The 17,410-nt window shown below is 36.3% G+C and overlaps 1 protein-coding gene across 1 annotated transcript in view; it reads left to right on the top strand.

Annotated features, from left to right (window-relative positions):
- abca4a (ATP-binding cassette, sub-family A (ABC1), member 4a) overlaps positions 1 to 15,587 on the top strand; it is a 129,295-nt gene extending 113,708 nt beyond the window's left edge. The window contains 10 exon segments of the mRNA XM_030123010.1: positions 235 to 364; positions 460 to 580; positions 2,972 to 3,034; positions 3,118 to 3,224; positions 4,570 to 4,711; positions 4,852 to 4,986; positions 7,131 to 7,234; positions 7,310 to 7,402; positions 10,108 to 10,357; positions 14,987 to 15,587. Coding sequence (XP_029978870.1) covers positions 235 to 364; positions 460 to 580; positions 2,972 to 3,034; positions 3,118 to 3,224; positions 4,570 to 4,711; positions 4,852 to 4,986; positions 7,131 to 7,234; positions 7,310 to 7,402; positions 10,108 to 10,357; positions 14,987 to 15,094 — 1,253 coding nt within the window. The 3' untranslated portion in view covers positions 15,095 to 15,587.
- The last annotated feature ends 1,823 nt before the right edge of the window (positions 15,588 to 17,410 follow it).

Below are 17,410 nucleotides of genomic sequence, written 5' to 3' on the forward strand. Positions count from 1 at the left end.
GACAAACAGACAAACCCTGGCAAAAACATAACCTCCTTGGCGGAGGTAAAAACCTGACCTGATTGAGAAAAACACATGTCATTTTTGGATTTCGCGGTGCAAAATGGTCCTAATTCAGTTGAAAAGACCTAGACAACTTGCAAAAAACATTTTTTTGTAACCCAGTGTTATTAATGTCCAGGGAAAAACAGCCCATAGTTTGACTGATGTGTGTTTATTTATGTGTGAATCCAGGTGAAGACTACAGTCCAGACCCTTACAGTTGGAACTTCCTTGGGAAGAACATGTGCTGCATGGCTGTTGAGGGCTTCGTCTACTTCTTCTTAAACATCCTGATCCAATACCGCTTCTTCCTTGACCACTGGTACGTTTAATATGTGTGAATGTTTTTATGCTACAACAAAAGATACTTATTTTAATAGATTTTGTGTGTTAATTTGCTGTGTTTTCCTTTGGTAGGATTTCAGACGGGGTGAAGCCTCCCATTTTGGAAGAAGATGAAGATGTGGCAGAGGAGAGGAAGCGGATTTACCGAAATGATAAAACTAATGATATTTTATATGTACGGGACCTGTCCAAGGTGAGATCTGAGACAAAATCTTACAGTACACAGGTGTCAAACATACGGCCCGTGGACCAAAAGTGGCCAGACAAAGGGTCTAATCCGGCCTGTGGGATGAATTTGTGAAATGCAAAAATTTCATGAAGATATTAACAACTAGAAAAGCACTTGGAGAGTGCAGACCTCCACCAAGGCAGATCTGCCCCCCCCCCCCCCCAGATCACCACCAAAGTTTAATCATTTCTTCTTTGTGCCAGTATCGACATTTCATGAAAATTTCATGAAAATCCATCCATAACTTTTTGAGTTATCTTGCTAACTATCCAACAAAAAAAACCCAAAAACAAACCTTGGCAAAAACATAACCTCCTTGGCGGACGTAATGAAAGATGTTAAAATCATTTTCTTTCAGGGGCCATATTCAGACCAGTGGGTTGGACCAGTAAAATACTATCACGATAACCTTTAAATAATGGCAACCCCAAATTTTTACCCCACCCCCCGAAGAGGGAGGCAAGTGGTATTGTTTTTGGTTCAGTTTGTTTGTTTAACACTTTAGCAGCAACACTATTGGTTGAATTCATACCAAATTTAGTTTACAGATTGCCAGTGACCCAGAATAGATCTCATTACATTTTGGGAAAAGTAGGTCAAAGTTAAAATTTTTTATGAATTTAAAAAAAAAAAATTTCCCATTTACTTATTATGGGCGAAATTTCAAATCAGCTACAAAAACATTAACTTAATTTACTTAAAACGTTGCAGAGATATAGAGATTAATTTTAGACATCACTCTGCTTGTTTTTGAAATTTTTTGTTCAATTTTTAAATATTTTTTTTCTTCTCCCATTTACTTATAATGGGCGAAATTTCAAATGTCTATAAAAACATCAATTATGTTTCAATTTACTTCAAACTTGGCACATATATATTTTTGATATTTAACAAATACTGAATGTGAATGAAAGAGTGGATCGGATCGATGACAAAATTTGAGCTGATTTGATTTAGCGATTTATTTCGAGCACACAATGAAATTCAACATATATGCTGACAACCAAAACATGCATAATAATTCAAATATCAACAATCATCACAAAATAAGCTACAATATGTGCGAGGGGTGGGGTTTGCTGTGCCTGGCACCACTTGTTTGTTTTTGTTTTAGTGTAAAAAAAAGTACAATTATGTGAAACTATTTACATTTACGAACTACCCTTTCACAAAAAAAATGTTAATAAGCTGAACAACTATTAACAACCTGAAATTTCTTAAGAAAAATAAGTGGAATTTTAATGATATTCTGCCCGTTACTAAATGTTTTGTGTATTTTTAGATCCACTGCGATCTGTAAGTTGTGATAAAAGTCAGTGCTAAAACCAGACATAAATCACTAAACTAAGAACACACACCATCAATAATTCAAAAGGTACCAAAAGTATAACACTTATTTCTTAAGACGTTTCAAGTTGTTCACATTATTCACATTTTTAAGTAAACTTTGTAGATGTAAAGTATTTTCATAATGTAACTTTTACTTAACCCTTTCATGCATGAATTATGAGAACCTTAATCAAGATTATTTTTCCCCAAGTGTTTTTATTCCTCTGTAGGCATGAAAAAAAAATTTGATTAAATTTTTTTTTTTATGAACTGATTTTACATGGAGTTACGAAATCATGCATTTAATTTTAGAAGCAAAGAAACATGTATCTACTGATATACTGTGTGAAAACTATGAGATAAAAACATTTTTATTGCTGATAATTTGATGTTTTCTCACATTTCAACAATACCTGCATGAAGATCATTTAAAAACAAAACAAAACTTTTTGTTAAAAAAAAAAACCAAAACTGTTAATTACAGTTTAATAACAATTAGCTTTTTCTTTTTTTTTTTTTTTTTTTTTTACACTCAAACATGTTACAGCAGATCAGGTTTATCTGGAACAGCAAATTTACAGTAATGGTATGAATTGCAGTGTATGGGATGATGCATAAGCGTCCACTGTGTTGGCTGATATGGAACTAAAACAACAAAACCCATGAACATAAAAGAGAACCCCTTTGACCACTATGCATGAAATTAAATTATCCTTTTTCACTGTTATTATTTTACTGGTCTGGTCCAATGTTGTAGAAGATGACGGTGTTTCCATGGTAACTACGGAGCCTCTGAACATCCAAATGGGTCATATCTGATGACCATGAAAAGATGACAAACTGCATTTTAGCTGAAATATTGCAACATATTGATAGATTTAATGGTTATGAAGTTCTTGAACATTTTAAACCAGTAGATGATTTTGGTCACCAGTAGCTGTTTGGGTTAATAGATTAATATTAAATCTCAATTCTTACTTCCACTGACACTTTTGTCCTTGTTTTGCTTTTATTTCTCCATATTAGACGTACTCAGGAACAGTGATCCCTGCCGTCGACAGGATCTGCGCTGGAGTGTCACCAGGAGAGGTTAGTGTCGCCATAGTGATACAGATTACACCGCAGAGGCAGAAGGCGTCGTTCATTTATCAATCTCATCTAATCTGTGGCAGTGCTTCGGTCTTCTGGGGGTAAACGGAGCAGGGAAGACCACCACGTTTAAGATGTTGACAGGAGATATTGACGTCACCTCAGGAGAGGCCTCAGTCGCCGGTTACAGGTTAGTGGAAGAAATGTGTTCAAGTGTCAGTGGAGATCATAAAAGTGTGACTGCGACACCAGAGATACGTGATATTTGTTCACTTCCTGTAAACGTATCGATCAGTTCTTTGAATAAAAACTGAGTTGAACTGCATAGTGTATGTTCTTGAGGGCTAATGGTTATTAAGATTACACTGGTCTACTCGTAAAATGCTACTTTTCAAATAATAAGCTACTTTTATTATTATTATTATTATTATTATTATTATTATTATTATTATTATTATTATTATTATGCACTACTTTGCTACTTGTTTCAACCAGTGAATTTATTCTGTGATTTTATCTATCTATCTATCTATCTATCTATCTATCTATCTATCTATCTATCTATCTATCTATCTATCTATCTATCTATCTATCTATCTATCTATCTATCTATCTATCTATCTATCTATCTATCTATCTATCTATCTATCTCTATAATGTTACATTTTAATATTATGTTATATATAATATTTATTGTGTTATATATACCATAATAATATACTTATAATTATTTTATTATGTTGTTATTGTGTTGCTTTTTTCTTGTGGTGTTTCTTGTGTGTATATTCGGTGTTTGCGCTGCTACTGGAACCTCATTTTTCCTGAGGGTTCTTCCTAAAGGATCGATAAAGTTCATTCTAATCTAATCTAATCTAATCTAATCTATCTAATTTAACCTCCTGAAACCCAGGAAATGTCAGCAAAGTACAAGCTTTTTTTTTGTTTTATTAAATAAGCACCTATATTGGAAACATCATGATGCAACAGTTTTTTCAGATGCAGTTTTTAAAATTTTCGTGGAAGTTCAAGGTTCAAGGTGACTTTATTTGTACCAGTAGGTAGATTTGTTTTGCAGCAAGCTTTCGCTCACTGCCGGTCGCTGCGTGCGCAAGCGCCCAACACAAATCCTTCGAAAGAATTACAGTGGAGATAATGCAAGCACATACATCACATACATAAGACATAATAAACACAGTACACGTGGTCATGTGATGGAACTTTTTCAATGGATTTGGTTGTGGGAGGGGGACAGGAAGAGAAGAAGAATGTTGTGAGGCAGACGGAGATGGGGGGGGGGGGGGGTTAAATGCTTGTGTGTGGTGAGTCCTTGAAAGTCTGTTTGTGTCTGAAAAATAAGAGACTCAGACTTCTGTCCTTTATCAGTTCATTCAGTTCTGAATGTCCTTTGTGGTGGACAGTTTTCTTTCCTTTTTTGTATAAAGTTGTGAAACTCTTGTCCACAAATGTGAAGAAAAAACCCATAGCTGGGTTTTAGGAGGCTAATCTAGTCTAATCTAACTGCATAAACTTTACAGCATTTTGACGAACATCCTGGACGTGCACCAGAATATGGGATACTGTCCACAGTTTGACGCCATAGATGAGCTGTTGACAGGCAGGGAACACCTACACCTCTACGCCCGCCTCCGTGGAGTCCCTGAGTATGAGATCAGCAGAGTGAGTTTTTTTTTCAACACATGCAAAAAACAAAAATACAACACAAACTAAAATAGAATTGCAGGTAAAAGCGGCATTATTTTTGTTTCTATTGATACTGTTATGGTTGAATGATTTTTAACCCAATGCATTTATAACAGGTTGCAGACTGGGCCATCCAGAAGCTCGGCCTGTCAGAGGACGCCGGTCATACCGCTGGGACCTACAGCGGCGGGAACAGGAGGAAGCTGTCCACCGCCATCGCCATGATAGGCTGCCCTTCACTAGTGCTGCTGGTGAGGATGATGTCATGATGTCAGTAGCTGGGTTTCCATTCTAGTTTTCCGCAAAATAAAAGCGATATTTCTACAATGTTGACAAAGTACAATTGCTACTTGTACTGTAGGTGTTTCCATTGAAGAGTGTTTGGCTTCTGATGCGTGATTCTTGTCAAGTCCCATCTTGTGACATGCCATAATTCTTGTAAAATACTGTATAGTTCTTGCAAGACGCTCGTTTAAGGAAGATGGAGCCAGTAAGTTTCATGTAAAACCTCCATGGTGTTGCCACTGTAGTGTCTGTTGCATCTACTGTTATTGCAGTGACTGAAACAAAAGAAGAAGGGAACGTAGAATCGTCCCAAGGCAAAGTCCTTCTTTATGGCAGCAGGGACACATAATGGATTTATGGGAGAGAACTGTACATCAGGAATTCACCAACAAGTTGTGGATCCAGTATTTCTGAATTACCCGGGCAACATTTAATGAACTGTGCGATGTTGTCGAACCTCTGGTGTCACCAGACTTGTCCTGCCCTCGGGAAGCAGTTCCTACACAAAACCCTGTGTCTATTGCCTGAAACAAACTAGAACCACCTGTTCTAAGTACAGGGTCATAGGTGAGACGTTTGGCTTGAGCAAAACCACCGGAACCAGATGGGTGAAAATGTGGAGAATGTGTTTCCATTACACTTTTGCGCTACATTTCTACAGTCGCAGAAAAAATTATTAGACCACCAAAAGTCATCAGAAACAATGGTTATGCAATCAAGTCCTTACTCCTGTGTGTATCATGTGACTAAAACAGACAGAAAAGAAAACATGGAATGTCTAAAAGCACTGTTTTTGTCAGTACAAAGCCATACGAGGGCTGTTCAATAAGTTCATGGCCTCACCCAGAACAGAACAACACAGACTGATAATTTATTTTTTATTTTTCAACATAATCTCCATTTACAGCAATGCACTTGGTCCATCGATGTTCAAGCATCACTATCCCATCACAAAAGAATGTAACATCCTGTATTATAACAACCAGTATTTCTGGGTGAAGCCATGAACTTATTGAACAGCCCTCGTAGATATTGATGTAAGAACTTTCTTTTTTTTTTTTTTTTTTTTTTCTTCTTTCTTTTTTTATGTAAGAACTTTCTTCATTTATTTAAGGATCCCCTTTCGTCTCTATCAAAGTAGAGACTATTCTTCCTGGGGTTCATTCCCAGTATTAAAGTATTACAATTCTTCCATTTACAAACCACGTAGCTTAAGTGATTTTAGTTATCAAGAAAGCTATGAAAAATGTCCAAATATCAGCTGTTAAATTAAACTCTTTTTTGTCCAAACAAATGTACCTTTAGTTGTACAGGGTGACACAAAAAAATGGGAACTTTTTAACAAGCCTATAAAACCGAGAGTGATGGAAGAAAAATATTTTATTCATAGTAATTGAAACCTTAAAACATGCCATTTAAGAAACAATGATGGAATTTCATTTTTTAAAAATTACTTCCTGTAGATGGCGTCCTCCTGTACGAATGCATTCTTGAAATCTGCTGTTGAGATTCTTCATTGACCGCTGCAACATCTCAGCTGGTTTCTTCTTTAGGGCAGATCCAGTCTCTTCAAAGTTATTAATCCAACATTTTATCGCGTGTTTTGATGGAACAGCACCATGACGTCCTAAGTTGTAAAAACGTCGGAACTCCCTCTGCGCAGCTGTCAAACTATCACCGTTTTTATAAAACATTTTTATGGCTAATGCACGCTGTTTCCCGTTCCACTGATCCATGGTTACTAAAATGGGGGTGTGTTTACTTGCTCAAGCTCACTGTCTCGCAGTGCTGCAACTTGCTCATGTCTGCCAATACACACTTCAAAAATTCCCGTTTTTTTTGGTCACCCTGTACCAGGCATTAAAATGAACAAGAAATTGAAGAAAAAAAGGATGGTCTAACAATTTTTTCCACTACTATATATCGAAACGTCTCAAAAGCCACCTCATGAGAGCGTAAAAAATTTTTGGGATCTTTGACAGTTTTTGCGACATTTCGGTGTTTCCATTACTAGTTTTCTATTGTGCAATCTACATTTTGTGCATTTCTGAGGGTAATGGAAACCCAGTAAAAGAAAGATACCAAACTTTTCCTCTTTACCCGATGTCAGGATGAGCCCACCACAGGTATGGACCCTCTGTCTAGACGCTTCCTCTGGAACTCCATCATGAGCGTCATTCAGGACCGACGGGCCGTAGTCCTCACCTCTCACAGGTAAGTTCACAGGTACAAGTCTGAGTACATGAGCATGGAAGTGAACTCTGATGATTGTATCCTATGTGTTCACAGTATGGAGGAATGTGAGGCGCTGTGTACCCGCTTAGCCATCATGGTGAACGGATCCTTCAAGTGTTTGGGGACGATTCAGCATCTCAAATACAAGTTAGTCATTCTTGAATTATTGTGTTCTTTAACCCATAAGGACCCAAAAATCCACCGTCGACCAAAATCATTTATTGATGGAACTGTTTAACCCTTTCATGCATGAATTGTGAGAACCTTAGTCAAGATTTTTTTCTTCAGTGTTTTTATTCCTACTTAGGCATGAAAAAAAACAATGCAATCGAGTTTTTTTTTCCGATGGAGTTACAAAAATATCCATGCATTTAATTTTTGAAGTAAAGAAACATGTGTTTAAAACCCAGTATCAGAAAGTGATATGAAAACAATGAAATAAAAACATTTTTAATGCTGCTAATCTGATGTCTTCTCACATTTTAACATATTCTAATGCTAGTAATTACTCACTTCATGGAGATAATATGCAAAAAAACCCTTCTTGTCTAACAAATAACAATTGATTTACACTGAAACATATTACTGCAGATCAGGTTTATCAAGAACAGCAAAGTTACAGTAATGGTCTGAATGTCAATGTATGGGATGGTGCATCAGTGTCCACTGTGTTGGCTGATATGGAACTAAAACAACAAAACCCATGAATATACAAGAGAACGGCTGGAGAAGAACTGTCCACTGGAGTGACCTATGCATGAAAGGGTTAATACCTGTTGATCCACTAATTCTATTAATAGGGTTAATAGGGTTACAAAAAAATGTTTTTTGCAAGTTGTCTAGGCTTTTTCAACTGAATTAGGACCATTTTGCACCGCTAAATCCAAAAATGACATCTGTTTTTCTCAGTCAGGTCAGGTTTTTTTTGCTAATTTGTTTTTGAAAAATTTGATCTTCTCACAAAATTGATTACATTTTTGTGACTTTATCAGTTGATTTTTTTATATAGTTCTCACCTAAAATAGGTTTTAAGAGAAAAAAAATCATTTTCTAACAGGATGTATTTCTTATTTATTATGTATTCACTGCAGATGTAGCAGAATACGTCAGGCTTATTTTTGCAAGATCTTCTAGTCGAAGCCATTTCATTCACCTGTAATATTAACTCTTTAAGTGCCAGACAGTTAAGGGGCTAATAAGCCTTAAAAGTGCCACAGAATTTGGACGTTTTTCAGTATTTCGCGTTGTTTTCATAATATTTGAAGAATCCTGCAGGAAACCGCTCGGTAACATCCGACCGATTGCTGATTTGATCCAAAACGCACCGGACGCAGCCGATTCATTATTGATCGTAATTTGCATAATTTATAATAATAATAATAATAATAATGATAATCTTTATTTATATAGCACTTTTCATACATTAAAAACTGTAGCACAAAGTGCTTTACATATCAGTTTAAAAATCAGTACCGCCCCCCCACCCACACCCACCCACTCACCCGCACACCCACACACATATACATGCAAACCCACAAGCTCACACATACTTAAGAAGACTGACTGAGCACGGGTAGACCAGAACAAAAACGTACAAGTAAAAGTAAAACATCAATTTAGGAGGCGCTGTCTCAGGGAGCCATCCGCACCAGGAGGCAGCCGCCGACCCCGGCGACCAGGCACCAGCAACACAGCCCCGCATCCCAACTAGTGGGAGAGGGCCAACTGGGACCCCCACCCACCAGAAAGGAGTGGACCCCAGTGAGAGAAGGCGCCACAGCCCCCGGAGTCCACAGCCGCCCCCCGGCATGGAGGGCTCCCTCTGATGAAACACCGGAGAATAAGAAACATTAAAAAGATATAACAATATTATTCGGTTGCGTAACCTCAAATTCCCGTCTGCTTGGTCTCAAAAGGGGGACACAGAAAGAACGTCATTGAAATGTGAGAAAGAAATGGGGGTGGATGGTTTGTTTGTACACAAATGTGGCGTGTTCTCCAAAGCCGATCTGATCGGCCCGTGGCACTTTATAGGTTGTTTTCGTAAAGCCGATTTAATCGGCCCATGGCACTGAAAGTGTTAAAAAAAAAACATTAATCATAAATTGGCAAAAGTAAAATCTTCAGAACTTGTTTATTGCAAGAAATATGAAAGAATTTTGTATCATATGATGTGAAAATGCCCATAAATGTAAGCAAAAATGTTAAAAAGCCAATATGTAGCATAGTTCAGAAAGTTGACCTGATTGAGAAAAATTAATGTGATGTTTTGATTCAGCACACCAAAATGATCCTAAATCAGCTCAAAAAACTTAAACAATAAATTTGTTGTTGACCAGTGTAATTGGTGTAAAAGGCAGTTTGTCATCTTTTCATGGTCATCAGATATGACCCATTCGGATGTTCAGAGGCTCCGTAGTTACCATGGAAACACCATCTTTTACAACATTGATTCACCAGTAAAGCCCATGGAGTTGGATCAGTGACACTAGATGGAGACACTGGGTTTATGTTCAGTTAATGAGAGATTTTATTGAAAAAGTAAATTTTTCTTTAGTTTTCTCGGTTCCTGATATAACAACCTTTGAATTTACTCTGAGTTTTTATAAACATCTACATGATCAGTGAATTAAATATAGGAAGATACATGATTTACAGTGAAAAAAGTCAAAATAAAGAGGATAATATTCCAGTAAATGGTGATAAGTCACTTAAGAACAGTAACATATAGAGAGAAATTCCTTTGGGAACTGACACAAAAGTAGCTCTGGGTCTTCATGGGTTAACACAAAAAAGTCTTGCAGCGACGAATTAGCGTTGCGTGAAATTGCTGGTTTGTTTCTTGACCTTAGGTTTGGCGATGGCTATGTGGTGACTATGAAGATCAGGGCAGCTAAGCCTGGATGTACACCAGACCTTAATCCTGCTGAAGCCTTCATGGAGAGCACCTTCCCTGGCTGCATCCAGACGGAGAAACACCACAACACTCTGCAGTACAAGATCTCCTCACCCTCCTTGGCCAAGATCTTCCAGATGGTCGTGGCAAATAAAGACAAGCTCAACATAGAAGACTACTCAGTGTCCCAGACGACTCTTGACCAGGTAAAAATGCAACGGAAAACAGAGGGAATTTACCAGGGCTGGAAATTATTACATCGTGGAAATGATCTAAACTGTTAATGTTCCTGTCAGGAATCAAACTCCTATCTGCTGCATGGAAGTTAGTCGCGCTAACCATTGTACTATCTTACCGTTCCAATGCTAAGCAGTAGTGTTACGATCTGAGTTTGGATTTCTGAGGAAGGTCTTGGTTCTTTTTGGGATGTGACGTTTATTCCTGTGGGTGGTGCTTAGGCGCCCTGGGGGGGGGTGTCTACAGCGCATGCGCCATTTATAACGAGAGATTTTTGTGCCCCAAACCATAAACACGTCATGTGACTGCTCACTTGCCCAAAACGACCAAAACCATTTTTAAACTCCACTTGAACGCAGATTATACACAGTGCTCATGAGGTGTATCATGTACAGGGTGGGGAAGCAAAATTTACAATGAACATTTAGTTGTTTTTTCTCAGCAGGCACTACGTCAATTGTTTTGAAACCAAACATATATCGATGTCATAATCATACCTAACACTATTATCCATACCTTTTCAGAAACTTTTGCCCATATGAGTAATCAGGAAAGCAAACATCAAAGAGTGTGTGATTTGCTGAATGCACTCGTCACACCAAAGGAGATTTCAAAAACAGTTGGAGTGTCCATAAAGACTGTTTATAATGGAAAGAAGAGAATGACTATGAGCAAAACTATTACGAGAAAGTCTGGAAGTAGAGGAAGCAACAAAAAACGTACCGAAGCTTTTATTAAAGCTCTCAAATCCAAAATCCTAAAGGATCCAACCAAATCCATGAGAAAAATGGCAATTGAACTTGAGGTAGACAACAAGACCGTTAGAAATGCAGTAAAATATGATTTGAAGTTAAAATCTTACACAAGAACACCAAAACACTTGTTGACAACAGCAACAAATCCAACTTTAGCAATTTTTGGGGAATCATGTTTATGTCCGCCTTCTAGCCCAGATCTAAACCCTCTGGATTCTACTATTTGGGGCGTTTTAGAACATGCTACCAATAGAACATCACACAGCAATGTGGACTTTCTTAAAGATACTATGAAAGAAGAATGGGAGAAGTTGTCACCCGAATATTTGAGGAACACTTGCGCAAGTTTCAGGAAGCGTGTGAAGGCAGTTATTGAGAAAGAAGGAGGACACATAGAATAAAAACATTTTCTATTATGTACATTTTCTTGTGGCAAATAAATTCTCATGACTTTCAATAAACTAATTGGTCATACACTGTCTTTCAATCCCTGCCTCAAAATATTGTAAATTTTGCTTCCCCACCCTGTAGAGCTTGTTTATTTAACCCTTTCATGCACGAATTATGAGAACCTTAATCAACATTTATTTCCTGAGTGTTTTTATTCCTCTTTAGGCATGAAAAAAACAATGTGACTGAAAATTTTCTTATGAACCTATTTTTCATGGAGTTAAAAAAAATGTCAGCTCGACACCATGCGTTTAATTTTGGAAGCAAAGAAACATGGATTTACTGATATATCATGTGAAAACTATGAAATAAAAACCTTTTTAATGCTGCTAATCTGCTGTTGTCTCACATTTTAACATACTCTAATACCAGTCATTTCTCACTTCATGGAAATAATATGCAAAAAAAAAAAAACAACTTTTTTGTTAAACAAAAAAAAAAGTTAATTGCAGTTTAGTAACAATAACAAGCAATTTATTTTTATTATTATTATTATTTTTTTTTTTTTTAGTTTAGTTTATTTTGAATATGCAACAAGACAAAGTAATCTTACTTAGTCCTTAGGAAAAAAAACAGGTAGTAAGAGGTCATGGAAGAAAACAAAAAAACAAAAATAAAACTTATACATATACATGACTTCATTTGTGTACCCCGCCTTCGCCCCTATGTAGCTGGGATAGGCTCCAAGCGACCCCCGTGACCCTGGTGAGGATAAAGCGGGTTCAGAAAATGAATGAATGAATGAATGACTTCATTTGCACATTCTAAAAGGAGTGGAGGAAGTATAATTTATTTACTCCCACCCCTTCAACACTCAAACATGTTAGTGCAGATCAGGTTTATCAAGAACAGCAGAGTTACACTAATGGTATGAATGTCAGTGTATGGGATGATGTAGAAGTGTCCACTGTGTCGGCTGATATGGAACTAAAACAACAAAATCCATGAATATACAAGAGAACAGCTGTAGAAGAACTGTCCACTGGAGTGACCAGTATGCATGAAAGGGTTAAACATTCATGTTTTTGTAAAATTATTTAATGTGATTCCTATCTTCTTCTGCATGTTAGACAGGTGAGGCCGTGCCCTAGCGCCCTCTATCGACGAGCCGCCACTGCTGTACACACTTCACATATATCTAGACTGGATCTTAATACAGAGACTAGGACTGCACGATTTTGGCCAAAAATAAAATCAAGATTTTTTTTTTCCTCTAAAAATTTTCGATTTCAATTTGTAATCAAAACTACAAAAGACAACTGAAGTCAGCACGTCGTTTTCATGTGCAGCCCACCATGCAATACACTTATGGAAGTAAATCTGTCTTATCAGATTTGAATTATAAAAGCCACTGAATTTCTAGCACTGAATTTTTTTGCACTAAAATTTAGTATCTGAATTTTTTTTGCACAGAAAGTATCTAATTTTTTTTGTACTGAAATTAAGTATGTTTTTTTTGCACTGAAATTAAGTATCTGATTTTTTTTTTTGCACTGAAATTAAGTATCTGATTTTTTTTGCACTGAAATTAAGTATCTGATTTTTTTTTTTGCACTAAAATTAAATATCTGATTTTTTTTTTTGCACTGAAATTAAGTATCTGATTTTTTTTTTGCACTGAAGTTAAGTGTCTGATTTTTTTTTTTGCTCTGAAATTAAGTATCTGATTTTTTTTTTTTTGCACTGAAATTAAGTATCTGAATTTTTTTTGCACTGAAAGTAAGCATCTAATTTTTTTTTTGCACTGAAATAAAGTATCTGAATTTTTTTTGTCTCTGAATTCCACTATGTTCATGAATTTAGAATAAAAAAATTCAGATGCAAAAAATTCAACCGCAAAAAATTCAGATGCAAAAAAAAATCAGATACTTAATTTCTGTGCAAAAAAATTCAGATAATTAATTTCATTGCCAAAAAAAATAAAAGATACTTAATTTCAAGATAATTGCAAGAAATTCAATGGCTTTTATTATTCAAAATCTGATGAGACAGATTTACTTCTATATACACTGCTCCCGCTCTGACGTGTGATGATGTTTGAGGTGCTGAAATAAGTTGGTTGACCTGCTATCCTTGACTGATACCGCCTTCAGGCTGAGTTTGCAGCGAGGAATGGTTTGGTCTTCATTGGAAACTTTGAAGCTGTATCAATTCCACACAAGTGACTTGCTCTTACTATTTTTAGCCAAAAAATTCTCACTCTCCTTAGCAAACGCCAATTTCTGTACTGGTGTTTGAAGACCACTCTCACAGTTAGGAGGAGGAGCCTATGGTAGCCCAGAGGCGTACGGCCCGGAGACACGAGAGAGATGAAATTCGATTTGACGATTACCCTTTTTTAAACATCGTCCTAATTAACCCTTAATAGGTAACCATGGTGCCCCTCACAGCTACAGGTAACCTGGGGTCCAGCTAGACCCCAGTTTACCTACGGTGATAAAAACATCTAAAAATGTTATTTTTTAGTCAGTTACAATACTTTATTGCTTATAGTAGGAAAGGATAGCAATGAAACAAAAAAAATATAACAAAATTGTGCTTTATTTTCCAAATAAATTCTCCTTTACTGCGTGAAGTATTTCCTTCACTAAAGTTAACAGAAAATTTCAAAAAAGTTTCACATGTTACAAATAAACACACTACATTGCTATAACACATTTGCAATACAGTTTCAATAAAGTTTCTCTAAAAACTAAACTATAACTAAAAACTAAACTAACTACACAATTGGGTAGTACGAATAGGTGCTCACAAACAGTCTTCACAGAAGAAAAACTGACGTCATAAACACTATCATTCGATAAATGGTCATCATCTGATTCAGATTCTACTTCTAAATCTGCAAGCTCTATCCTAATATCTTCATCACTTAGAGTTTTCCTCTTAGCCATGGCCTCACATGATGTTAAAATTACTCAAAAAAGATTAAAGCACTGAAGGTTAGTGTTATTAGAAATATATAATATCAATTATTGATCATATTCTGAAATACCTGAAATGGAAAAACAATAAATCAATATACGTTAAAGGTAACCTGGGGTCACGGGCGACCCCAAAATGTTTGTATTGCCTATATTATTCTACGAGTTAATTTTTTGGTTCCATTTTACTTTTCAGATCCCTATACTAGGAGGGTAAATGAAGTAACACGCACAAGCTCCAAATAAAAACATAGAAAACATAAAAAATTTAAAACGTGGGGTCTGCTGGGACCCCAGGTTACCTATTAAGGGTTAAATAATCTGATTTCAATTTAGAATCAATTTATTGTGTAGCCCTAACAAAGACTGAACTTTACTAAACCAACAAACCTAATCAATACCAAAGACTTTTGCACAGTACTGTATATTATTGAGTTCTTTGGATTTATTTTCATTTTCTTTCTTCTTGCAGGTGTTTGTGAATTTTGCCAAGCAACAGTCGAGAGAAGATGATAGTATAGTGCTGCATCCGAAAGCTGCTGGAGCTACGGTGACACCCATCAAGGGTTCAGGAAAGTGAACTTTTGGTACCTGAGAACTACCTGAGAACCTCTTCTTCAAATGGAAGCGTCGATGGAGGCTCACACTGTAGTGTCACAACAATATCTCACTTTAACTGTAGTCTGAGAAAAGAAACTGGTGTGTAAAGAAGTTTGGGATGCTGAAAGCCACAGAGGATGTAAGTGATATGTCCTTCACATTTTTGAGAAATAAGTCTGTTTCTCATCTGTGTTATGAAGATAGGGCGGTGATGGTCGATGCAGTCTGTTGACTCATACGTGAAGGAGCAAACTGTGTAATGTTTATTGATTTTTGAAAGGTGGCGATGCTGCTTTTGCTTTTTGGATAAACAGGACTTGTGGGCTTTGCTTTTGGAAGAGTGGAGCATTAATGTGCCTGCGACATGTTCCACATTCTGCTCACCTTGTAGGCCTTGCAAATGTAATGAAACAGTTTTAGCATTACAATAAGGACCATGCCTTTAACTGAAGAAATGTTAAAAAAGAACAAAATCAGCTTGTAATTGGAGCTTGATGTGAGTTGCTGCCCCCAGAAAAGCACGGTATGGAAGTAAATCTGTCTCATCAGATTCTGAATTATAAAAGCCATTGAATTTCTTGCGCTCAATTTTTTTGCAATGAAATTAAGTATCTGACTTTTTTTTTGTCACTGAATTCAACTATGTTCATAAATTCAGAATAAAAATAAATTCAGACGCAAAAAATTCAGATAACACATCCGGGACACCAAGGATAAGCAATCGATTCTTTTGCAAGTTGAACCGACAGCCAGCCAGTCGAGTTACGTTAGGTTGGTCATGTGACGCCGATGCAGGAAGACGGTCAGAGCAGATGTGTGATCTGAATTTTTTGCTTTTGAATTTTTTGCTTTTGAATTTTTTGCATCTGATTTTTTTGCATTTGAATTTTTTGCTTGTGAATTTTTTGCATCTGAATTTTTTGTTTCTGAATTTTTTAATCCTAAATTATGAACATAGTTGAATTCAGAGGCAAAAAATTCAGATACTTAATTTCAGTGCAAAAAAATTCAGTGCTAGAAATTCAATAACTTTTATAATTCAAAATATGATGAGACAGATTTACTTCCATACCACTGATTCTATTTATTTGCTTCAGATGCCAAGCAAGATTATGTTTTTTTTTGTTTTTGCCTTCATTAGACACATGAAATGAGCACTCAGAGAATTAGAGTGTTAGCACTTTATTGATGCAGCATTACTTGAAGCACCATATTTTTTAACACTGTCTGACGGTCTCATAAAAAAAAAAAAAAAAACCTGCTAGTGCAATACCGTTAGTAATTGTTGCAAGATTCTTTTGCTGCTATGAATCTTTTAATAACATGGAACATGTTATGCCACAAATGTTTTGTTCAGTCTTTGCGCTTTATCGTATGGACTTTGGTAAGCTGTGTGCACTCCACCAGAACCTGGTGTCAGTAGAAGAAGATGACAGAATGTGACGAAGGTGATGTTTCTGAGAGGAACATCATGTTAAATAAAGTTACAGTTTTCCTTAAAATGTGGACATTGATTTTTTTTCATTTTTATATATGTATGTATGTAGAATCACATTTTCAATTTTTAATAACACCTGAGATAGACAATAAGTTCAAACCACTGCAGCTTTCACTTACTGGCTGATGAGCCCTTTATATGTTAAAGCCAGAAATGTTTTATATACAGTGGAGTTAGATTTGGAGATACTGTGAAGAAAAAAAACTGAGATACCCAAAGGACGATCCCAAAGTTAGGGTTGGCAGAGGAAAATATACCAAACAGTCTTAACATTCTGACCACTGACAGAAGTGGAATTGACATTCAATGTTGGGAGTAATATGTTACAGAAGTAATGCATTACAGTAAGAGATTACTTTCTGCTGTAACACAGTAGTATAAAGCATTACAAATCAATTTTCAGTAATATTTTACTCAGTACATGTTCAATAGTGCTCATGTTACAACACACTTTTCGCCCATAATTTAATTGCTCAAGTGACAAAAAACCCCAGCAAGACCTTGAGACCATAAGGAATCAAAAATGCATCTGTAAAGTTTTATTTCCTGTTGGTGTTCAGCCAATGGGTGAAGACGGCAGAAGACAGTCCATTGTCCACATGGATGTTTACTCATTACCAACCCTAACCCTGCTTTTAACCCTGTAAAGCCTGAACCATTAAATCATTGACAGAAAATTCCAGTTCTTTGAAACTGGAGCCTTTATTGGTCCTTCTGAACAACCAAGAAAAGTTTTTTTCAAATACCAATTTCCATGTATGAGTTTCAATTTTGTATCATATTTGATACACTGGGTCT

This window comes from Sphaeramia orbicularis, chromosome 20, assembly GCF_902148855.1.
Source record: "Sphaeramia orbicularis chromosome 20, fSphaOr1.1, whole genome shotgun sequence".
NCBI classification, from domain to species: domain Eukaryota; kingdom Metazoa; phylum Chordata; class Actinopteri; order Kurtiformes; family Apogonidae; genus Sphaeramia; species Sphaeramia orbicularis.